Source organism: Alligator mississippiensis, chromosome 2 (assembly GCF_030867095.1).
Source record: "Alligator mississippiensis isolate rAllMis1 chromosome 2, rAllMis1, whole genome shotgun sequence".
Taxonomy (NCBI): Eukaryota; Metazoa; Chordata; order Crocodylia; family Alligatoridae; genus Alligator; species Alligator mississippiensis.
The window spans coordinates 201,390,427-201,416,302 of record NC_081825.1 but is presented as its reverse complement, the minus strand read 5'-3'; the positions used below and the strand labels follow the sequence as shown (position 1 = coordinate 201,416,302).

Here is a 25,876-nt window from a genome sequence, read left to right as displayed (position 1 = left end):
GTTCACACTATACCACCTGCTATTATTTTAGCAAGTCTTCTTGTACACATCACAATGAACAGGCAAGCAATGCACTAATACTAATGTACAAGATGAGGGATTGATTTCTGCCACTCCCCCTCTCTCCGCATGACATTTTAAATTATGGGGCATCTGCAAATAGATCCTAAATCTGCATGGCACATGGATTTTCCACAGCAGCCAATTAAGTTTGCCCCTAGACACCGTGCACAACATTAATTACTTGTCCACGTTACTGTAGTTCATATTTCTTGTGCAGAAAGAGAGGTCTGCAAGATCTTTAAATACTTGCCTAGAAGGTAGAAGTTATTGCTGTGGTAAATTGAATTTTTAATGTGAAGGACCCCAATTCTACTCTGGGTTACCTTGTCATAAATCTGACCACTCCATTAGATTTAAAACAACATAACTGAGGGGTAAACTGAGTCAAACATATTTTCTAAATCGGCAAAGCCAAATGCTGGACTTTTATGTTCCATAAATAATGATGTTTTTGAAGAAATTAAATCATTTTATTTTCACCAGCCACTACATTAAGAATAATGTACATATTCCACATCAATTCATGAAGTATCAAAACTCCAGTTGAATGTTGTATTATTTGTCAATCCAATTTGTTTCTTATAATTTGTGTGTGACAAGGGCCATCTCTCATTTTCTCCTTCAACAGCATCTAGAAAAATGGAATCCCATTCTTGGTTGGCTTCAAGGCAATACTAAAATAAATTAATAATCATCATCATCATTATTATTATAAATGGCAGTTGATAGCCCACTGCACTTCTCTATAGGGAGCTCACAAAGCTTCTAGGATGATGTAACCTGCTTTCTCAATTTCAAAAGAGTGTGTTGTAGGAAGCACAGTGCAAAGATTGCAACAAGATGGTAACCATTTGATGACCCATCGAAAAGATAAGCTTTTTTTGCATGTTTCTTTATTACCTCCAAGCTCACAGAAGTCCTATCACAAAGTTATCTCCAAATGGTGTATAGGCATTCAAGGCTTCTCATCACTACTAACCTATCATAACACATGCAAGGGTTCCCTACAGAAGCAGTACCCACATAATGCACGTACAGAGCTAGCTCATGAAGCTTCTACTATGGCAAGTATCAGAAACAAAAGAAGTTCCAGTGAAGTCAGTGGCATTCCATTAACATTTACATGAATAAATGCTCAAGAATACAAAGAGAGCCTATAGGTTTTTCCAAACCTCAGGCCACTTCCCAAATCCCAGAAATTATATCCTAGAAATTATTTTCCAGATATCTCACCACTCTCACTGCTGGCACAGGACTGTTTCGTGCTGTATAGTCTCAAGGGCTTTATCAAGGCTCTCTTTTAAAATGTTTTATGCAGTGCATGTCTCTTGCAAGATTATTCAGCATTCTAAAACTAGCATTCAATACATTTTCTCTTAAAATTTAACCTAATTTTAAATTTTCTTAATACCATCAGATTACTCCGGATTCTCATTTCCCTATTCCTTTAACACTTTCTTTCACAATATCAATTCTGTTAACTTTATTAGCCAGCTTCAGTCCAGTCTACACTGACTTCTATGAGTCTTGCTTTAGTAATTTGCAACTCTGAAAAGTGTTTTCAATGACTGCTCCAGAAAACTGGCTGGAAGAGGCCAGCCAAGCCCAAGAAGTAAACAGGACTAGCCTAAGAATTAACTAAATCAGTCCACCTTCTAATCAGTCTCTCCAGGCAAACCTACTATGTAATGTCAAAAGTAAGTCCACAGTTCTTCCTACAGTGTGAAATTCTGATGGAGGGCAGAAGCAATTCATTCACATGCTGTTCTGAAAGGTCAGTTCCCCTGTAGCTTTGGTGAAGCTCTCTCATCTAAATAACTGCTAGGATTTGGTGTGGTAACATTCCCTTGCAGATCCTCCTCAGAGCAAGTCACATGACAAACTGTAAAAGCAAGCAATGAAGGGCTCTATCAATGGCAGCTGTTGCATTTACTTGTTGGGGGTTTATATCGGATTCTTTGTGTTTAATATTTTAGAGACTGCTTGACTGGGTAAAACTTTATGTGCTAGGAAACAGGCAGTTATATACTTATTAGGAAGCACTGAATTTTATATTAGTTTTACTAAAAAGCTCACTATGTATTTAGGACCAACAGTTTGCCTGAGGCTGCATGAAACATAAATGGAAATCCAGTCTCTGCCCTAAGGAAATTTCTATCTAAAATATCAAATGTTAAAGTTTCCAGAACATATACAGGCATCCACTACAGCAAGTTAAAAGCCACTTTTCCTATAAAAATGGTTTTACTACCTATCCACTGTGGTCTGCAAGTTATAAACTAGGATAGGCTTCACTGTCCCCTCCTAGATGGAATTGGTTTACATAGGGTTTTCCTCCTACCTGAGCTTGCCAAGCTGCCCTTCCTCCATTTTCATGTATAAACTTATGAGATTGAGTCCCAAAACACTCAGGGAATCTATTTTCCACATCTCTATATAGGGTGTTACTACTTTGTCATAAATGAAATATATTGATATAACATGTAAGGCAGGAATAATCATACTCATCAGACCCTATAGGCTTGAATTGGGGCATGAGCTCATTCTGCAGGCCAGACTGGGCCCTGAAGCCCAGCTGGTTCAGGATGAGCATTGCATGTGCTTCATGGAGCTGGACTTACAGGGTAGGGACAGAAGTTACACATAAACTGGTTTAAGTGATCAAAAACTGGTTAAAACCTGTAACAAAACGTAAGTTCAGTGCATGTAAGCCAGTTTTGAAAATGGCTGAAGTTGTTTTAAGATGAACCTGCTTGAATATAGCATCAGACTTAACTGATTTATGTCAAACCAGTTTATGAAACTTCTGTCCCAGACCTCTTCCTGGTTTAAGGTAAATCAGAGTCCCCCAGCATGCTTTTCAGCCCTGGGTTGGGCTGTGCTGTCTGCTCCAAAGAGCAGAGCTGGCCCTGGCCCTCTGTTTCCTAGCCAGAGCAGTGAGGAGTAGATCACTGTCCTTGCTGGCTGGTTTACTGCCCCCCTCCCACATAAACCACTGTTGGCGTCTGGGGCCAGGGAAGGGGGAGTTAAACTCACCTTTCTGGAGCATGGAGCTGCCCTGCCTTGCTAAACTTAGTGCTGGCTGTGACTGTGGATTACAAATCCCAGAGGTACCTGGAGACAGGAAGAGGAAATGACAAGCAACCCTGAAGAGTCTGCTGTTGTGACTCTGGAATGCGAATCCCAGAGACTTCAGGGGCAGCAGGAAGAGTAAGCAAACACATCTCATGCTGTGTTTATAACTTTCAGTTTTAGTTCTTTCTCTGAAAAACTATTTCTTATTCAAGCTTTTATGAATTCAATGCTACTACCTTCCCCTCCCTCTGCCAACTCCCCTGCCCAAGCACAGCATAGGCTGGAGCCTGGCCATGCCCCATCTGCTTCAGCAGGGAGGGAGGAAAAGCCTTGGAGTGGCTGGCAGACATGCTATAGGTGCCCCGCGCCCCCACCCCTCCACTGGCTTCTGACTTGAGCCACTGCAGGAATGTGGCTGCATTTTTTGAATCAAAAGTAAATGTGTATTCATTTGATTATCAGTTCCATCTCTGCAGCTTAGAACTAACCTGCAAAGACTGAATCAATTAACCCTTGGGCTTTTTGACTGTCTGTACATAGCCACAAGGGCCAGCTACCACTCTATACATCATGCAGGGCCAGCCCAGGGCTCTCTGCATGCAGCATGTGGGTCCAGTTAAGATCCACAAGCAGCACCACAGGCTTGATGATAGGGCTCTGCAGAGCAGATCTGGCCCATAGATCATATTTGGACACCCCTGATATAAGGCAATTTAATTTATGTTTGCGTGTTTGTTTGTTTTTTTACACACTGCCCCAACGCAAGTGAATGATAATTTGTAAGTAAGCAAACAAAAGTGAAAAAGCTTCAGGCAACTAAGTCTGAAATGCTTCTAGTCTGCTAGAATGAGCAGCCGAACTCAAGCCCTTGTTTGAAAAAATTTGGCTTAAACTAATTTTCACACTTTTACACAGGTACCTCTTTCCTGTCAGCAGGCAGGAAAAACCTTTTTTATTTGCTATACACTGTTTCAAGCCCTCCTCCTCCCAAAACTATCAGATAAATTCTATAATGCTTTGCAAAGGGTTTCAAAGATGCCCAAAACAATTCCTTTATACCAAGATGTGTCCCTGCACCTGAAGACTATGTAGAGGACTGCAGAATCATTAGCAATAATGTATCAGCTTTGACCCATTTAGATGCTTCCTATGCTCTGCAGTATGGCTGGGTGAAATTTTGCTGGCTGTTTTGTTTCGACACTGTTTCGAGTCATTTCGAGCTCAAAACAGTGAAATTGAAATGAAATGAAGGGCTTTGAGACAGCCTCAAAATGAAATGAGGGCAGTCGAAATGTTTCGAAACTTTCAAAACGTTTTGAGTTTCGAAGCAGCAGCCAGGTGGTGGGAAACAGGGGAGAACCAGGGCTGTGATCGGGCTGAGCTCCCTTCCCCAGACCAATCACAGCTCTGGGGAGGGGAACTCAGCTGGGCTGAGTTCCCTTCCTCAGCCCAAATGAATGTTGAAACAGCGTCGAAACAGCAAAACCATTTCAACGAAATAGAACGGAACAGCATTTTCGAAATGAAAAAAAACTCAAAACAAAACACTGTTCTGTCGAAATGTCGAAACAGATGTCCAAGCGGAACGCTGATGTTTCGCACAACCCTACTCTGCAGTTAGCACCAGAAACAAATTATGAACATTATGAGGTTAGGAAATGCAGAGGTCAAGACAAACCTCTGGCACTTTCAGAGCCAAGATACAGTTTTTCATGGAATTTTAGAATACAAGACAGTCTAGTGCATGGATGCTCAATCCTGGCAGCCATGGCATCCAACCCATGGGGCTCCCCACGGGTCAGGAAATTCACCGTCATCCCTCCCCCACTTCCAAACTTTCAAGCACTGTGCAGCCAGATCAAGCCCCAGCCCACCTCTTTCAGTGTGGCTGGATTGGGCCCCAGCCACACACGCCTCTCAAACTGGATTTGGCCCACTGACTGGACCCAGCCTGCAGATAGACCTGGCATGCAGGACTAGAGGTTTGGGCACCACTGGTCTAGTGCTAGCTATTAAAGACCAAAAAGTACTTCAAAATTCACCTAATCACTATACAATGCAGAACATCTTCAGAGAAAGTGAGGGCCATGCCATTCCTCTATTCTACAGAGGAAAGTTTGAAGGAGGCAGCATTCTACCAAAAATCATGCATACAGCACTGCAAATTCCACGGCACTTAGACCCTTAGAAATATTGGGTCAGATTTTGTGCTTACACCCTGTACAAAACCCCTGATGGCAGAATTCAGGTTTAAATCTGAAGGGCATTTGGCCAGATAACGATGTAGTCTGTCCTGATGCACTTTAATATATTAAAATGGTAATTTATAAAGGGGGCCCATCAAATACAAAACCTGAATGTGTGAATATGAGAAATTACTCCAGTAGCATCTCTGAGCTTCCTAAGCAGAAAATTCCAGAGCTGAGCAAGGTCTCTGTGCACTGCTGGTCTTTACTTGAATCCTCTCTGGGTAAGATACCTTGCTGACATTCTTAGCGACAAGTGTCTCTCTTGAAGTTCTATTTTCCTGCCAAGTCAGGAGTCATCACTGTGCCCACCAGTGAACTTAATTAGCCAAGTGTGTGCCTAGGCAGAAACACTAGTTTTCTACATTTCAGAAGTGTATTCATAGCTTGGCACCAGTATGCTTATGCTCACTTCTTTTTCCCCTACATAGATTATTTTTCCAACAAAAATCCTCCTTTGCTTGAATCAATATAATAAGTTTAGCATACCCAGAGCTAAAAGAGGCTTTAGAAGCTACATCCTAAATAGCTGAAATCACTACTTCTTCTCCTGGAACAGGTTCTGAATTATTTAATTCTAAGAGATGTTATATGGTCAGAGTAAAATCAATAGCAGTGCCCAGTCTTCAGTGATGTCTTCTATTTCAGACCAAGTGTCCTATAATATATTGCTTGTGTGCTAAGGAAATATTCACACAATAGCAGGGCTAGTGTTTGCAAAATTATGTATTTCTTGAGTAGGGATCCTGGTTTCTGATTTTTAAAAAAAAATCCCCAATTTTCATTTTTTTTAAAGTAACCCAAAAATCTACATTTTTCCATGATTAAAATGAAACATACATACATATACATACACATACATACATGTACATACATACACATATACACACACACACATACGTGTATATATATGTATGTGTATATGTAATATTAATACTTAAAGATGTTTATTCCTCATGAACATATATGTATGTGTATATGTATATATGTATATGCTGATACACACACACACATTTATATAGTTATGTATTTATTAGTGGTGTTTCACTTTAATCACAGGAATATGTGGATTTAGGGTTACTTTTTTTAAACCAAAAATTGGGGATTTTTTTTTTTTTTTTTAATCAGAGAAAACCAAGGTCCCTGTTCATGAGGAATAAACATTTTAAAGTAAGTATTAGTTCTACATAACAACCTCAGGACTAATGCAAGAATCATATGACCAGCACGGCATGTTTTCTGTGCAAGTTCAGTAGGACTCTATTGTGATACTTAGTATAATGCTGTGCGTCAGAAGAAAATTCCACGTCTCCAAGAACCTGTGCATCCCTAGAAGATTTCAGATGATACAAGTCAAGTTCTCCATTTGTATGTTTCTCTTAGTTGTGGCCAGAGCCAAACTAAGCAGATCCAGTAGGAAAAAAAAAATCATTAGGGTGGAGTTTGCATATCTACACAGTTGAGATATCTGTCAGACCCAATCAATACAATAGTCCAAGCTCCACATGACAAGAACAGCTGTCCATAAGTCTGTACTTCCAGAAAATGCCCTTTGATAATTCAGCTTCTTTATGGCTGGATTTCATTTTAGTTGGTTGTGAACATGTAGTAGCACTGTTCTCTATGCTGTTCAAATCTCTCTGAAAACAATGACTGAGACTTCCCTTCGACACTGTCCTTGAATACGGCTCTTTTCTAAAGAGATATTCTTTAAAAAGCAATTGGACACCACTATCCACGCTGAAGATGACACTTTCCCCATTCCCATGATAACACCTTTCCAGAGAACACAATTTGGTGGAGTCACGCTTGGATTTTGTGACATGGATCCAAATGATTTCTAAGATCTGGGAGAAAACCCAGCTGGAAAGAAAGGAAGAACTTCTAGGATAGTCTCATGTAACACTTATCAATGTGACCTTGACCTATCTAGCCTATTATTACCTGTGACCTATTACCTAATGATAGCCTCTTTCAAGCCTGTGAGGCTTCCTGCAAACTCTAGTGTCGCTTACTGTCCCTGAGTTGCTTTCTGCTGACCTGGGGCAGATGTTTGCTCTGTAGTATTTGTAAGAGGTAATTGAAACACATTAAATCAAAGGAAGTGCTTGTTATTCTACATTCTTGGCACATATAGGCTTTTCTAGATGTCTTTGCACTTTCCTGATGCTTGGGTATTGGGCTACTGACTTTCCCTGATCCATCAGGCCAACTGACTTAGACCAGGGGTAGGCAGCCCACAGAACAATTTTGTTACAGCCTGTGGACAAGAGGCTAAGGCAGGATTTGACAGTGGAGGGCTTCAGCAGCAGTTGCTTTCTGGTACTGATGTGGGGAAAAATAGTAGCAACATCTGGGTCCTAGTGCCTGCCCATCCACCTCTGACCCAAACTGGATCAATCCAGCCTGCATCTTTAAAAGGTTGCCGATTGCTGACTTAGGCTATAGTAACTTCCTTCCCTAGAATTATAACTCCTTTTCACAGGACTGGAAAAACTAAGACTTCTGAAATTAAAGGATGTCAGGATAACATTGTGAAATGAACCTTGGAGGAAAAAAAAAGGGGCTGAACTAATATAAATCACATTCAACAGCCTTTTAATACATGTCCTGGATGTTCTAGTGAGGTTGCATCATTTTAGTGCTGCTATAACTTCACTAAGCCAAAAAGGAGCTGCTCCCATTTCTAGCACATGTGCCTTAAATAAATCCATTTTTACATATATTTACACTGTTATAAAAGGGGAAAAACGCTCTTCTTTCTATCTAGTATTAATGGGGGTGGCTGCTGACATACACATTCCTGAACGGAACCTGCCACTTTACCAAACAATTAAGTCTCTACTTCAAAAAGACTGGCTGAGTCTACACAAGACACTGACTGTGCAGTAGCATCGCATGGCAGAAAGCATGACGTGACACTACTGCGTAGTACTAACAAGATACCATGCAGTCAGCATCACCTAAAAGCCATTTGGTGATGCTACTGCTCAGGAAACCTGGTTACTGCACAGTCATTTAGTACTTGTGTATGCAAATACTAAATGACTGCACAGAAAGAACTGTGCAGTCAGAGTCTTGTGTAGACGTGGCCACTGACAACTAATTCTACACTACAGATGGATACCACATGATAAATAATTTGGATGAAGGCTGGTGTTTAGCTGACATTCTGCTTTACATCCAAAGGTTTATACACGGCTTTCTGCATCTGCATAGCTAAGACAAAAGGGGTAGAGCTTTCTCAAGAGCACTTTCATAGGAAGTACAGTATTCCTGTGCAGAACTTTCTGGCAGAACTTGCCAGTATAATTTATTAAACTAATTAATATGTCATTCTCCTGGTTCAACCTAACTGGTGGAGGGAGGAACAGCTGGGGGGGGGGGGGAATGAAGAGGAGGGGAAATTTGGTAACTAGCGCCATGTGGAACTGTACCATACTACACAGGCACTCAGATTGACCCCCTGAGCCTTCTCCCACTGGCTTCCCAGGTAGGAATATTACAATTTAACAATAATAAGGATTGTTAAATCACTGCTTGTATTTTCCTGAGGTTTGGAAGTTGGCAGCAGAGAGAAAATTCTTTTTACCCTCATAAGGTTTTACCTCTCAATCCCAATTCCTGACCCAATCAGCATTTAGTCCTGAGGGACAACGGTACAAAAACTAAAGTCTGGCCTCCCATGTTGCAGAAAAGGGAACTATCACTAGACCGTTTTCACCAGTTCCATTTTTGTCACTTTTATTGACAGAAATGATTAGTGTTTAGCACAGATACGCAATGCATCTTCCTGCATACACAGTATGATGATGTAATACAGTGAACAATCACAGGATTGCAAGAATGTTTCTAGACAGATTTGTTTACTGTCTAAGTAACCTAAATAGTAACTTTCATAATAGGTGTCCTATATTAGGTGCATTTTGTGTATGTTGCTGTGAGACAGAAAATACAAGAACGTATCTCTGTACAATGATTGCAGTAACAGATGAATAAACATGCAACCTGATACTTCACATCTGGTATTTCATCACTCTGACTACCTTATTCGCATTTGAATACATTTAATATGTGGAAACTTTATAAGGTGCTGATGTCTTTATAGAGGCAGTAACTTGCATGGAACTTCTAAAATTGAAAGCAATGATAAACACGTAACTAGTTTCTATATTTTCCATACAGCTATTCATCTAAGTTTCCTGATGAACAGGGATCTGGGTTTCCCACTTCCCATGGCGCCATGTGTATGGCTGCCAGGCAGCAAGGAGAGCAGCTCACACAGATAAGTGAGGGGTTATTGAGGCCCCCATAGGGAGGAAGGGAGTTGGGCAGGGCTGGGGATGCTGCCCAGCTGGGCAGTGCAAAAGGCTTGGGGGCTGGGGATACAGTGCACAGCCAAAGAGCCCCAGCAGGGAGCAGGACAGGGCCGTGGGCAATTTGTCCAGGGGACAGGGGGAGAGGCCGGCTCCCTTCTGCTGCACGTGCTCCCAGGGGGGCAGGAGGGACCCATGCCCCCCAGGTCTGTGTGCAGGCTGGGGGCTGTGTGCTGCCCACTGCAAGCTCGGGCTCCCTGCTCTGCTGCCTTCCCCAGGGGCCTGCACAGCCCAGAGGGTGCAACCCGGCACTGCAGGGCAGAACAGCGCTGCATGGGGATCTCCTTGCCGCTGCAAGCCCCATGCTGTCCTGGCAGTGAATCCCCTGCATGTGCACAGCAGTAGGAGCAGTGGTGCGGGGTTGTGCCCTTCACTGCTGCTGCGCGCACAAGGGGTGCATAGCCAGGGCAGCATGGAGCTCACAGCAGCAAGCAACTTCCCTGTTTGGCCCCACTCCATCCTGCATTGCCAGGTTGCACCCACTGGACTGCAGAGGCCCTGGGGGAGGGGCAGCAGGGCAGGAGCCCGAGCCCACAGTGGGCAGCCCACCCCTGCTCAATGCACAGATCTGGAGAGCACAAGTCCCCCATGCCCCCCAGGAGTGCGCACAGCAGTGGGGAGCTGGCCCCACCCACCCGAGCCTGCAGCAGGCAGGCAGCAGGGGCAGAGACCCGGGCTCTGCTGCGTTGCAGCAGCTGCCACCTCCTGCCAGGGGCAAGGGTCTGTGGACCCGGGTCCCTGGCCCCATATCCCTGGCACCTGGGGGCCCCCTCTGGCAGGGCTGGGGGGCAGGGGGCTGTGGGTGGGAAGTGAGGGGCACCAGCAGGGCTGTGGGGGCTGTGGGTGGGGGTCAGTGGACACCAACAGGGCTGGCAGGGGAGAGTGATGGGCACAAGCAAGGCTGGTGGGCTATGGCGGGGAGTGAGGGGCATGAGTAGGGCTGGGAGGCTTTGCAGGGGGGAGTGAGGAGCACCAGCAGGGCTGGCAGGGGAGAAGGGGGAGTGAGGGGGCTTTCATTTTAATCATGGATTTGGGGGGGTTTATTAGAGAATTTGAAATTTTTAATGAGAATTTGTGATTTTTTTTTTTTAAATCAGGGAAATCCAGGATACCTGCTGATAAAAGCCAGTGAAAGAGAAGCTGAGGAATGCCATTAGACTAAAGTATTATATAAATCTTGACAGAAGTGAGCCTTTTGCTGAGGTATTAACTATTAATTTAATGTTCAATTAATGTACAGTGCTTTAAGTTTTGCAAAAATTATCTTTGTCTAAGTAGAATGTTTTATATGATGGGTGAGTATATCATTATTAGGCTTTTCACTACCACCTTCGTAAGGACAGACTGATACATTAATGTAAGACTTTGGCAAGACTATAGTGTACTTTTGTAACTTTAAATAGTGCTTATTAATCTTTTCAGAATAAGTAAACGGATTCTGCAAGCCTGTTAAATCTTTATTAATAAATTGTTCTTTTTCCTATACAGATTCCACTGAGTAAATTATAATTGTAATAACTAACATGCTCCCCAAGTTAATCTTTATATCATTCTTTTAATTTAAAAGATTAAATATCTCAATTTGTGCCCAATAAAATACAAAAGCCATCTTTGCTAGGCTGAGTCAGTAATCTTGATAGTAAAATATCTGCATGAGGTAGTAAAATAACTGCGTGTCTGCAGTTATTTTCCTTAATGACAGTTTTAAATGACTCTGACATCATTTTGGAAGTGTATCAAAGTTATGTCTTTGATATGTCTAAATTACAGGTAAATGAAAACAAACATGCGGGAGCAAATTCAGTCCTACTGTAACTTTACTGACTGCAGTGTTACACCAGGGATGAATTAAGGTTGCATTTCAAAGCAGCTTTCATTCTTCTGATTTTTCCAAAACAGTCTTTGCAGGAGCAGAGACAAGCGCAGGCAAGTACCTTGCCAATAAGTGAGTTCACAGGAATTGTTACAAGTAACTAAACTGTCAGCAGAAAAAGACCAACAATTTGAATTAAGTACAAATACAGGACAGCCAATGCCCTCTAATGGTCTGCAGGTTTTAGTATGTGCTAGAACAACAGACATTTGTGATGCTTAATTTATGGGATGGGAAATAAGTCCAGCAGAGTCGCACTTCTTGTTACCAATCATATCTGAATTTATCAATCATTTTTTTTAATGCAATGAAAGATGACGTCAAAATCCTTCCTACGCTAATCCTGAACAGCAAATTTAAGCTACACAATATAAAACAGTAGCCTGTCTTTTCTATGGTCTTTATTCAACCATTTCCTCAAAGAAGGTTGAAAAGGTACTTATCAATTTGCAGGACAAGTTTTCCTGAACCAAGTTTTTTAGTCACTTCCATTTTTACCCACAGCATCAATAATACTGAGAATTGAGATATCAGCTAATGGCTCCACTTCTTCCTCCCCTCCAAAAATATTACATGGTGTGAAAGAGTCAAATTAATAGCCAAATTTAAAAATAACTAAATCAAATTAACAGATAAACTATAGACACTCCTCAATACCACAGGGTTAAAGACCCCATATTATCCCTTGTAAGTATACTTTTGGCATTTTAAAAAGCCCAGGAATGGCTACACGCACGTCTAAAATAAAATAAGTAAGCAGGCAGTCCACACCCAACCAGCTCTACAAGCTCTTCCAAAGACCTTTTAGATAATCACAAAGGAATACTGAAGGAATTCTGCATTCTGCTAATATTACAATATATGTTAAATCTGTGGTAGATGTTTAAAACTTCCACAAAAACAAATTCTTTCTTTCAAATATCCTTTTGTGAAAGAAAAAAGCACAATTTCCTAACTTCACTCATATTCAGTAATCATGACATTTGTCCATACAGCAAATCATATTTGTTCTAGTGTCTATATTTAAAGGTAATTTCAGTCAGAAAATGAAATGGTGCTATCTTGACCTTTTGTCTTACATGGTTTATGAATTACTGACACATTACAATATCCCCCAACTCTGCAGAAGCTTTGAAATATTGCAAAGTCTCTCCTGTAAGGGAAATAAACTTGGTATGCCACTAAAAGGCATTAAATTATTTTCATTATGCCACACAGAATCTAAAACACTTACACTGTTTTGATTTCAAAATCCTTGGAGAACAATTATGCTCTTAGGGCCATAAGACTCTATTATAAAGTCCTCAGAAACCTAGCATGGTTTCAATAAATCCTCAAACACTACAAAGCAGTTACTCAGCTTGAAGAATGAAAACATGAGTTCATCCACTAAAAAGTCAGGATGTAAATTCTACTAATACAGTATTCCACATTTCCTTACATATTTCTTTTTTTTTAAATAACAGCAACACTTTAAATCAAAGTTTTAGGTCAATATATGCACTTGTTAGTTTCTAAACAGATATTAATAATATTTTGGTCAGGTTTGTGGTATTTAAGGTATTTATTGGCAATTAAATATGCATATATAGACAGTTTTTAAAAATTAGACTATAATGATCATCTGGCATTTAAGATTCAGAACAGTAGTCCCATTAAAACTACATCAAGGATTGGTAAAAGATTAAACCCTTGAACGCATACATGTGTGGATTTTCATTAAATAAATCACATCACAAATATATTATTTCATGCAGAAAAGGATCTCCAAATTAAAAAATACATCTTAGAGGTAATTATTGTAGATTAACTATGGATTTAGGGAGCTTGAATTTTAAAAATTGTGCCAACATTATTTTTGCTTAACGAAAGTGTCCATGTATAAGTATAGTTTTTAACCATAAATATATAATAAACATGTTTGTATGTACATTTCTAAGTCCTCCTAGAAAGAGCACAACCTTCTAATTAAACTAATTTTCTTCCCTTTCTGAAGAGAAACAACAAAAGGCATTAGAATCAAAATAGACAGAAATCAGAGGGAAGGAAGGGACAAGAGAAACTATATTCTCTGAAATGAAAAAAAAAAATCCAGCAGGAAACCAGGGCCTAGTAACTTTCTGCCAACAGCAGCTGAGGTGCTTCATCACAACTCTATTTTTCCAGACATTATGTTTCATTTGGCTGCAAGGGTCACATGACAGCTGCAAACTAACGCCTTAAGGTTTGTTTCTGCCTCTCTGTGACATTGACAGGCTGTGAGAGACTCCAACACCACAGAAAGAAAAAAAAATGTCCTTGTTTCCATTACATCATCCAGCCAGTACTGGGGGAGGGGGCACAGCTGGTGGCAGCTGCAGTACCATCTGCTTTCTCCTTACAGTGCCTGCTAGTTTGTTCTGTAGATTTCTACTAATCTTTATGGAGAAGGGACCGTGTTAAAGACACAACACCCCATTATGTGAAATAGTATTTGTTTCACTATTGAGGAACAAGTTAGTCTAACAGCCAGCAAAGATGCATTAGGTAGATTCCTGATTATTGTTAACCATAACAGTAAAACAACCATAGTCACCAAAGCACTCCGTGATGACTGGGAACTTAGAGAGCATAGGAACAACCCACCATCTGCCTTTCACAATGTAAGGAGCCAAAATAAAACTCTAGAGTCAGCAATATTTACAGAAATTAAAAGAAAGGCAACATAAGCCTCCGAAGTTAGAGATTAGCTGAAGTAAACTGGGAAGACAAAAACTAAACACTCATGGAATAATATGCATAGACATCTGTATTCTTTAATTAAGTATATATTTATGAAACGCTGTCAGCACATCACATAATTTATAGTAGTTCACACTGAGAAAAGAAAAAAAATGAGCTTGCATAGCTCACTGAGAGGATTCTGGAAGTGACAAGAACTTTATCACTTCTGTATTAAAGTGTAGTATATTATATCATGCAATCACTTGAACTGCATTTCCAATTTCTCGTTCAAGCCGCTGTTATTTTTTCCATCAAAAATGAAGGCCGCTTACATATCTCTTATGTCCATAAGGAATACACATTTAAAACCTTATTTTACATATTGAGCCACATACTAGTGCTCATTAAAGGTACAATTCTGCAACTGCATGGCTTCAGTCAATTACTTATTATGAGTTCTTATGTGACCAGTGTCACTCAACGTGCTAGAGTCAGAGTGAAAATGGGGAGGAGATCCCTTAACTTCACAGAGTTCCTCCAGATTTATACCAGTAAAAATGTGATCAGAATCTGGCCTTTAGTCTAAATACAGGTCTGGTTGTGTGCATCTCACTAGACATTAATTTCAAAAGATTAAATCCACACTACTTACCATACATTTTGCCTTCATCTGATAAGATTATTTTCCTCCTCCCACATGGTGGATAGATAGCTAGAGCCTCCTGAAAGCTCTGTTCAATGTCAGGGCTCCAAACACCTTCTGCATCATTGTCAATAGGTTTATCTGCAGAATCACTCATTCTTTCAATGTCTTCGGCAGGGCTCTCGCTGCCGCTCCAGCTGCTGGGCTCAATGATGATGGCTGGGGTCTCCAAGCCTAAGCCTGGAGTCTTAAACAAAATAAACCTAAAAGAAAAAAATCCAACAACATATATTAGACATGGAATTTGACATGAACTGTCCTTGACTACTCCTAATTCTAAATCCATATGACACAACTTCCCAATGACAGACAATCCAGATGAGCATGGACGTTTGGTTCCCCGAGGAAAAGTAGCAGCAGGACACCTTGTGCCGCTGCTAACTGTCCCTAGGGAACAACTGTGCTACGTGCCCTCTGGCACATGGCAGGCTACACTGGGTGGGGTAGGGGAGGCTAGAACCAGCACAGTTGCAGGCCCCAGCAGCCTTACCTAGGGTCCCGGGGGCTGGGAAAAGCTACAGCCATGTCGCTCCTGCAGGTTGGAGCCTGGCCAGCAGCCAGGGCACGGCTCCAGCCAGCCAGGCTCTGGTTTTGGGTGGCACGCTCTGTCCCCACATGTGCCACCCTGCTTCATGGGTTTTTTTGACCCATGGATCTCCAGGGTCAGAAAAAAACCCTGCACTGCAAGTTGTAGCTCAGGAAATGCCTGAATGTGTGGTATGTGGTGCCACAGAGAGGTCTGTAGCGCCACATACTACAGTTGCGCTCATCTGGACATAGCCAATGGGTGCATCTACACACAAGCTGACTAATTAGCTCTGCAGTAAAGTGTCATTGTCTACATGTGCACCAGTATTAAGGCACAGTAAATTCACTCCACTGTAAGATAGCACAGTTGGGGATAGTACTATCTTACCGCAGAGTAATTAAGTGCAATGAAATGCACATGTAGATGGTGACAGGGACTGGCTAGAGCACGAAGGCACTAAAATGTGGAGGCTTCCTGCCGCATGGCTCCACTTCAGTACTTTCATGCCCCAGCGAGCCCCTCCACTACCCAGTGCCACCTCCAGAAGCCTGGGGCTGATCCTCCGCCCCCCAGCCTACTGCTCAGCCCCAGCCTAAACTGCTGCTGTCCTAAACACATGTGTAGACACTTTCTATACCCATGTGCACCCAGAAGCAGCTGATTCTGGCTTGAATTGCTCCACAGTTTACTGTGTCACATTAATTTCATGTGTAGATGCACCCAATGTGACTTTACTATTGAGATTATTAAAGTTTGTAAAAACCCAAGAGAAAGTAAAATACACATTTCAATTCCACCCTGGAACACATGTAGAGTGATTATTTTGGAATGGGAGCTATTAATTCATTTTCTGCATGCCTCTGTACACAAGCAACAGGTTATTATTATTATTAGTTTTCATTAGCTGTAAACCCCCCCCCCAAAAAAAAACTTGCGAAAAAATAATATCAGGAAAAATATTCAACAAAATGCAATGTACTTCATTTTGTTTAACACTAATAATTTTAGAACCTAGGGGAGCATTCTCAGCTGGTGTAAACTGATTTCACTATACTAACTTCAGTGTAAGCATGTCACCTTAAACCAGTGAGAAACTGGTGTCACTAACTCTTAAAGAATAAATGGTTTAAATTAAAACAGAAATAATACTATTGTTCCCATTCATCCCAGATGTCAGTGGAGTCAAAGGAACTACTCCAGAGATTAAATTCAGTCCACTGTGTTTAAGTGGGAAATACTGCAATATTTAGGTCTTACCCAAATGCATAACATTCAGAGGCTGAGCTATATATAAGGTGAAACCTTTAAAATAATAATGCCAGAGAAGGGAATGATGAGAGAAAATATTATACATTTAATCTACGTTTTAAAAGGTCTCTGCCACATAACTACAACAGAACAAAGATTACAAGCTTCAAGTTGCTGAATCAATTTCATAAGAAATAATTTAATACAACAGCACCTGCTCACACCAGTACAGCTACAGATCTGTCAGTGTTCCTTTTATATTTCTGAGAGAAATACAACTCTGCTATAAAGGTTTGCTCCAGGCTAAAATCTGCCATGCCAGACCAAATCCATCCCTGGTGTAACTCTGTAGAAGTCAATGAAGTAACTCCAGGATTAAATTTGCCTCCGCACATCCAGGTATATTACATTTTTTCATACCAGAAAAGGAACAAGAGACAAACAACCCAAAAGAACTTTGGTGACTAAGGTGGGGGTTAAAAAAAAAAAAAAAGCACATTTTAAAAAAATCAGTGAGTGGCTTAAAATTAATAAAACCACCTTGGCTACATAATTATTTTTCTATATGAAGGACTGGGATGTGCCTTATCCACATGCAGAGGAAAATAGGGAACTCAGGACTCGGGCATCTTCATAGCACTACCCTAATTCCTACATAGGCTCTCAGCATATTCTTACAGTTGCAGATGGCATTCATCTTCCCATCTGCATCCCATGGAAACAGAACAGGAAAGTCAGTATAGTCAGAGACTGCACTGGCTTTACTGAAGACACTTCTCAGTATTAGTAAACTCCTGAAAAGCAAAAAAATATTAGCAGCAAGCACCCATTTGTTTGTCTGAGACACTAGGTCCTAAAATCCCTAAGGGCCACATCAGCAAGAGGTGATGATGTCTTTAAAAATTTGGAAATAAACCTGGGAGTGGTCCCTCTGTCACATAGTAATGGCCTGACCTTTAAAAGGTACTAAGCACATGCAATTTTCACTGAACCCAATGGCAGCTGGGCTTGCTCAGTACCTCAGAGAATAAAGCCACAAATTCCTTTTTAGACAACCACATATTTTAGTGTTTCGCCCCATCTTGGTTTTAAACATTTCACTGATAACCACACCAAACATAATCACTGATATCAAAGTTGGTCAGTCCCTAGACACTTTTTAATAAAGCAATACAGCTGGCAAAGCTGACAGTAAGGTGGAGTCAACTGGAAAACAGCATGCTGCACAACAATCCCATGTGAGACCAGGGACTTTGGCCAAGAGTATCAGGGCAAACATTTACCCTTCCAGGAAGTAACACAGGATCTTTATTGTCCAGTGAAAACAGATGGTGCCTGGATTTTTAAGTTTCACCTAAAAGAGCAAGAGATACGCAAACACAAAGGGCTAAAAAAAAAAAAAATACCAGTTTCTCTACTTCAATGGGCGGATTTCTTAATGCTGTCAGGACCTGAACCTTGTACTTGAATCACAACAAGCACTCTAGCAGCAATGTTATTGTTGCTGTACTTGAAAAAGGATGAGCCTTGAGGTCTTTGATAACCTTGTGTGATCAAAACTCAGTTTTACATTTTATCAGAAGGGAGCATCTCCAACAGCAGAGTGCTCCCTGTCGCCCGCCAGCAGCATTTCTCCAATGCTGGCTCACAGGGGCGAACATATACCAGCTACTAGATCACCCGTGCCACTTCCCACAACGTGTAGATAAGCCAAGACTGTCTCTTATTCTAGACCAAACACGTGCTGCTGATGACCTCTTCCAGATCACAATTCAAGAGCTTGGACTTCCACATAAACCAGACTTCAACATATTTAGTTTTCTAAAGAAGCATTAAATCAGCTCCAAAGTAACTGACATAACTTGATATTCAAGTTGGACCTTGTATTGAGTCTGCAGGTGGAGTTTCTCTAACATACTGTCTCCTCTTTCCATTTTTCCTCCCCACTTGAATCACTGGCTTCAGACATTAGGTGCTACAAATCTCTGTTTAGCAGCCTTTAAAGTGTAGGACAAGCATGTGTTTCTTCTAGAATGTCAGCACAATGGGGGTGGGGAGCAATCTGTTGGAAATAAGCTCTCGTGTACTGAAGGGAGCTTTTAGCAAATTCCATTTCTGTGAATGCTGACACTGCAGATCAAGCCAGCAGACTGAGGGGGGGAAAAAGTATTCCAAGCACTAAATGGCTCCCTCTTATTTCAGGAGAATAATGAGCTACTCAGTTAATCACTTCCAGCTCAGCACCATGTATCAAAAGGCCATTCCACTTCATACTGTAGTTTGAATCCTAAGGCCTTAACTATGATGAAATAATTTGGTGTTATTATGCTTGAGTTCAAAGCAGCTATCTGAAATATCACAATTTACTTCCCATTAGATAAGCTACACTGTGCATATCTAATGTGCTGTAACACATAAAAATGTACGTTTGGTTCAATCTAAGTGAAAAAAATATATTATGGTGAAAAATACATTCATGACATGCACCTCCCTGCTATATGCAAATTCCCATACTCAAAATAGCAGCTTCCTAGTTTCTTTCTATTTAACGAGGAACAGGCAGAAAGAGTGCTAACTCAAATTCATTGACACACACTCATGCACTAAGAGTGAAAAGCACTATTGCTGTTCTCCAGCACACAAGAACTGTTAGATTTTCAAAAACACCACCACGTTCATGTGTCTTGTTCCTGCTGAATAAAATTTATAAATGTAAGCCCTCAACACTGCTTCCAAAGTCCACAAAAACAGCCTCAACAGGCCCTTATGTACCCACTAGGAATGTGTAAACATAAACCTCCAACTTAAGATGCCTCTTTTCATATTTTACTTTTCAGCTGCAGCGTCCTGCTCTCCTGCCCCTTCTTTTAGTATTTCAAGCTGACTTCCATCACGCATGTGACCTGTAAGATGCAAGCCATGGTAACCTCTGCTGACCGTTTCTTTTCTGCGTTTGCCCTTCTTTTATGTTTGCCTGTCTCTTTTGCCTCTCAACTGTCAGTTATCCCTCACCTGCTCTCATGTAGTTACAGTCTTCTGCATAACAGACTGACTGTTGGTAAGGCTATATATATTTTTTATATGAAGACGCTGTGTTGCTTGTAGTCCTCTGCAACTACAAGTACAGCAAGAAGGAACAGAATCCAATGTTAACACTTTCAAAGCCATTCTAAGCTTGCTGGCTGAGAAATAAACTTACAGCCATTTTACAACACAGCCTCACCATGAAAAAGGCAGTTTTAGGCCATGAACCTGGAAAAAAAATTCTTTTTTTTTCTTTTTTTTTGTTTTTACATTCTGCTTTCCAAAAACAAGGTGCCTGCTTTATCTAGGAACACGTGGTATGCAAGAAAGTGTGGTAATACCTGGTCAAGAAGTCAATGTACTTAAAATCGAATGCATTCTGGAACTTCTCACTGAAGAAAAGACTTTGTTCAGCTGAGCACATGTGGTATGGACACAAATTCTCTAGATTTATGACCTGTATTTATCTCTGAGAAGTGCAAACAAAGGCCTGATGCTGCAATGCTGCTTTTCACGTATGTATATCCAAGGTTGCCAGGTTTCTACAGAGGTGCTGAACAAATTTGCAAGATCCAAGGCTATGACGTGTAAAGAATCTTTAAGGTTTTGCATGTAGACTGGCATACAGGGAACCCTAAAAAGCAGGGTTGGTTAGTCTTGGAATCTTTTATGTTGGCCTCCCAAAATGAACTGGTGATCTTTTACAGTCAGTTTAACTGGGATGACTTCTGGAATTTCCAGCATAAAGCAGTGCTTTCATGGGGATACTTTTTTCCTAAGTTACTGGAACTCATCTGGTCCTCTGCAACTACAAGTACAGAAAACCCAGGAAGGTTAAAAACTTTTGCTTTAGGGAACTTTACAATTGGCTATTAAAAGTGGCTCCTGATGTCATTGCTCTGAGTGGTCCTCTCAAAAGCTCATCCCTAACCAAGCTGAATTAGCTGTTTAAATGTTTTAGAGCCTGCTATGGTGTCTTCAAAGATTTTCAGGTGAGAGAGGACCACTGTGCTCATCTAGTCTAACCTTCTGAATATCAAAGATTGTAGAATGTTCTTGCATCTCTCAACATCTTTGCATCAAAGTATATCTTTTAGAAAACATCCATTCCTGACTTACAGATTTTAAGGGTCTCAGTAAATTATGTTACAAGCATTAAATGCCTTCAATTGCCTTATTTTTGTTTGAATATGACCAGTTCCATTTTCTGTAACTCTATGCTTAGAAGCTTTCCTCCCAAACTTCTAACAAAAATGGCAAAATCCAGTCACTTGTTCATAAGGCACGAGATTAAGTGAACCTTTTATATTAATGAAAATGTGTACTCTTTATCCACCCTCCTTAACATCAACTGTAATTATTGTTGGATCAGGTAACTGTCACGTGCAGTACTTTCCTCTCTGAAATGTGAGATGTTGCATTCTAGTCTGCTTTAATGGCAAAAGTCATCAAAAACAACTGATTCACTTCTCTACCATCTGAGTTGAAACGAGACTCTATTGTCCTGACTGCTTTCCTTATTTCCCCTCACACCACTGCTGAGTGGCTTAGTGCCCACGAGGTCACTGATATAAGGAAACTGCCAAGAAAATGGGGCCATCAAGAACAGTAGGGAGAGGACAGAAAACCACATACAACTTAGGAGAAAGGGGATCTCCTCTCCTCCAACTGTTGTCAGTAATCAAGTCTATAGAATCAAATTGAGACACCCCAAGAACTGACCAGGTGCCATGAGTGCTGTTCACCTCTTAAACTTTCTTCCCTTTCTCAGTGGGGCTACTTGATAGCTCAATCTCTTATACTCTCTTTGTGCCTATACAGTAAATAAAGAGCTAGGGAAATTTCAGAGATTTAATGTTATTCATCGCAGAAGTCAGTTTAATGTTTCCAATGAAACCGATGATGACAGAGAAAATAATACAATTTAAGTTTTTAGGCCAAAATATACCTGGAGGTGTCTCTGGTGTCACTGCATCATACTTTGCTACTTAATGAAGAAATCAGTAGTGGGGCAGAATATTCCCATTATGATACAGAAACCTCTAAATCAGTCTCCCAAGCTGTGAAACTCATGTTGATACAGGGAAGGTTGCCCTACCAGGTTGATGCCTGACAGCTTCTGATGTTATAAAGGAGTGGTAGTGTCTACACCAGTGATTCTCAACCAGCGTAACACAGCACCCTTGGATGCCATGATAGACTCAGAAGGATGCTGGCGGGAAAGAGGAGACAACCAAGATAAGTGTGAGTTCCCATGGTAAGATAAACACAGGCTCCTCCCTTCCAGCCATTCCTCCTTCCCCCACTTGCTGCAGCCCAGGCTCTTCCCTACCAGCTGCTCCTCCTTCCCAGCTCCTCTTCAAGCAGGTAAGAACTACCATAAGTAAATTACTTTTTGAAATGGGTGCTGCTCAATTCACAACTGTTATGGAGGGGTGCCTTGAGTCTCAAAAGCTTGAGAACTACTGCTTAGTTCTGTTTAGTTAAACTATATACCAGTGGTTTTCAGTAGAGGTGCACCAACAGAGATTTTAGGGGCCAATACCAATATTTAAGGAGGCATATCAGCCATTTCCAATACAGCTGCCTTCAGGTGGTAAGTCTGTTGTAGTGGAAGGGGAGGGAGGAGGGAAGGGGCATGGGGGGGCAGATCAATGCCCCACATGGTGAGGGAGAGGGCTGGGGCAGGCAGACGCTGGCCAGGAGGATGGGTGCTCAAGACAGAGGCATGGCTCATGGGAGGGAGAGCTCCCACTGCTGCTTGCACTCCAGGAGGGTGGGAGGATGTGCCCCCTGGATCTCCCCAGGGTGGGAGGGCTGAAGACTGCGCTGCGCAAAGCTTTTCTTGGCAGGGACTGGGCTCGGAGTGGGCACCAGCGGTGCTGGGAGGGGCTGCAGCCACCCAAAATTTTGCCACAGCTCCGATTCCAGCCCCACACTGCCAGGTACATCCCGGCTCCATGTCCTGCCTCCACCCACACACTGGGAAGAGCTGAGGCTGAGCCAGACGGCTGGCAGCAGTGGCGGCACTGGGAGTGGTGCTGCGCCAAAATTTGGGGCGCCCTCAGACCCCTCCCAGTGTCACCAGTGCCTGCTCTAAGGCTCTTCCAGTGCTGCATGGGGCTCTTCTTGGCAGGGCTGGGCTCAGAGCAGGAGCCAGAAGGGGGCTGCAGCCACCCCAAATTTCACCACAGCTCTGCTCCCAACACCGCCACTGCCACCAGCCACCTGGCTCAGCCTCGACTCTTCCCAGCATGTGGCTGGAGGCAGGACATGGAGCCAGGCTGCACTTGGCAGTGCAGGGCTGGGAGCGGAGCTGCAGCAAAATTTCGAGTGGCTGCAGCATGAGCATTCATCGGCCAAATTACCGGCCCCATTGGGCTGAAATCCGATACAGAAAATTTTCTTTATATTGGTACCAGTATAAGACCGACGTATCGGTGCACCTCTAGTTTTCAAGGGATCCCTTGATAGGCTCAAGCCATCCTGCACTAGACTCAAGGCACTCCTTGGAAAATGTCAGTTCTTAATTGTCTCTTGATTTGAACTGCAGAAAAATAAGAGCAATTCTTGTTTTGAAAGGAACTCGGAAATCCCATAACTCAAATGCTTTTGACACTATAGATTCCTATTTGAAATCTCCAGGTTTATTTTGTGAATCATTTTTGCGTACTTAACAGTACTAACACATTGCATGGCACACTGTGGCACCCCTGAAATGATCTCAAGGTATCCAAGGGCGATGGAACCCTGGTTGAAAATCGCTGCTATATATGCAAAGCAGCACAGATTTTCAAGAAGAAATAAGCCAATGTTTATACAAATGTCTACACAGGCTCCTTTGTGAAATTTAGGTAAGACTAAAGAGATAAGCATGGGCCTTCTTTACAAAAAAAAAAATGAAGTACTCTATTTTATTTAAAGATGCAAAAATAATTCATATAGCAAAATTTATAATTATGTAAGTATGTATGGACTTCTCCAATTCTCTGAAGTTTTCAAATGACTGATTTCAGGAAAATGCTATATACCCCAATAAGAAATATTTCAAGTGATGATATATAATTTATCTGTAAGACGAAAAGATACAATGATGAACCAACAATAAGGATACAGAGCATCCAAGGGGAAAATCATTCCATTAAAATTACTTTATTGTATTTTTGTTATGGGGTCCATTTATCAACTGTTCCTTCCAAAGAGAAAGAACAACAGGAGTAAAGAGAAATCTGTCTCCAGCACAAAATCTTCATTTAAAACCCAGCCATAAAAATCTGGTAGTTCATATAATATTTGCCATAAAAGTGAAATTAAAAAAATTCTTCTCTGAACGTTCCAAAACTATGGGGAGAAATTCTCGTATTGTGCTGTGTGGCCATAAAAACAGACGCGTAATATTGGTTCCACACACATTCTCATCACAAACACTAGTTTTGGAGGAGCAGAACCTTTTCTGGCTCTGAGTGCAGTATATGCAAAAACATATGAACCATTCCAGAAAGCTTCTCTGGGCTCACATTACAGAACTCCTGTGGATAAGTTTTTTTCCCAAAAACTGGTGGCTGATCTGAGTCACCAGTTTTCTCAATCTATATATGGCATTCTGGAGAGTGCATATGCGCACCAGGGATCCAGCATACCTCTGAGTATAAGGATATGAAAAATGTTATTTGACTTTACAGGTAAAATGACATCTACATTCTACTGTAACTTTCTATGGTTCCAATCCTACAGACAACACAACTGCCTCACCTGCAATCAGTCCTATAGAGATAAGCAGTACTTAGGTCTAGGAGTGTTTGTGGAAGCTAGATGCAAGTATGGAATTAAGATTTATTAATGAACTATTAATTAATTGACCATTTCTTAAAAGGAAACAATGTGTTCTTCTTTAATTGTTCCATTCCATCTAGGAAAATTGATTACTTAAAAAGAATAAGTTGATATTAATACAACAATTTTAATCCTCTCTTCCTCCAAAACATTAATATTCTAAATATATGGAAGAACATTTCAGAACACTATCGACTATATGCAGTTGTTTCTAAAAAAGCTGTTATTTTTTAAGTTAAAATTTAAGATTTTGCTGGGAAGATTAAACGAATGATTGACCATAAGCCACTTTTTCTCATTCATTAGTTTTAATTTTATGCCCTATACACACTTAATTTCAAACTTCCTGAAATGAGTAGCCTTTTCATTGTGCCGACAAAGAAATGCTCATGATCAGACTGTACCAGAGTAATTTGTCTTTTGTCAACTTGAGGCTGCGTCACTGGAATACTCCAAAAAAGGCTTCATCCTCAAATCATCTAGAAATAGTAGTTTGGCCAGAACCAAGCAGTCAGTGGTCTTTTGCATAGAGAACATATTACGTACTCACCAGGTGACATTCTACATGAAACTTAAGATATTTATTGCATCCTATGAATTCTTAACTCAGGGTCACAGCTGGTTCAGAAACAGGTATGCTCTGCATGTGATACTAAAGCAGTTGCATTCATCTAGAGTGCCAGATTTTACTTATACATATTGGTTTAGATCAACGGTTCCCAGTCTGTGGTACAGGTACCACCAGTGGTACGCAGACAACCTGTCAGTGGTATGCATTAACAGATTTATTATAATTACTTTATATGACAAAAATTTGCTGGTAGTGCTTAAGGCTGTATCATTTTAAATTGGTGGTGCACAATGTCTCAGAGTTTGGGAACTGCTGAAGATCAAAGGTGTCAATTCACCCTGTTCCATGTGCTGGATCCAGATATGAGGCTCCTCACAGACTGTGATCTAATCCATTGCACAGAGATGTTGCAGTGGTGGCAGCAGCTGCAGTGGGACCAGAGAGGATAGCGGTAGCGGCAACTGTGGCAGAAATAGGGCCAGCAACTCTGGCACAACTGGAGAAGCTGGCAGGGTCAGCCATGGGACAAGAAGGGCCAGTGGTAGCAGTGACTCTGGCAGTAGTGGGACCAGTGCCAGTAAGACAAGCAGATGCAAAGCTGTATCAACACAGACCCTCACTCGCCCTCCTGA

General features: G+C 41.4%; 1 protein-coding gene across 7 annotated transcripts in view; it reads right to left on the bottom strand.

Annotated features, from left to right (window-relative positions):
* The window catches only part of TEAD1 (TEA domain transcription factor 1), a 248,489-nt gene that overhangs the window by 151,540 nt on the left and 71,073 nt on the right, over nt 1-25,876 (bottom strand). For all 7 annotated transcript variants that reach the window (XM_014602349.3, XM_059722693.1, XM_059722694.1 and 4 more), the window contains one exon: nt 14,989-15,242. In XM_014602349.3, the coding sequence (XP_014457835.1) occupies nt 14,989-15,136 (148 nt within the window). In that variant the 5' untranslated portion in view covers nt 15,137-15,242. The remainder of the gene's footprint in view (nt 1-14,988; nt 15,243-25,876) is intronic.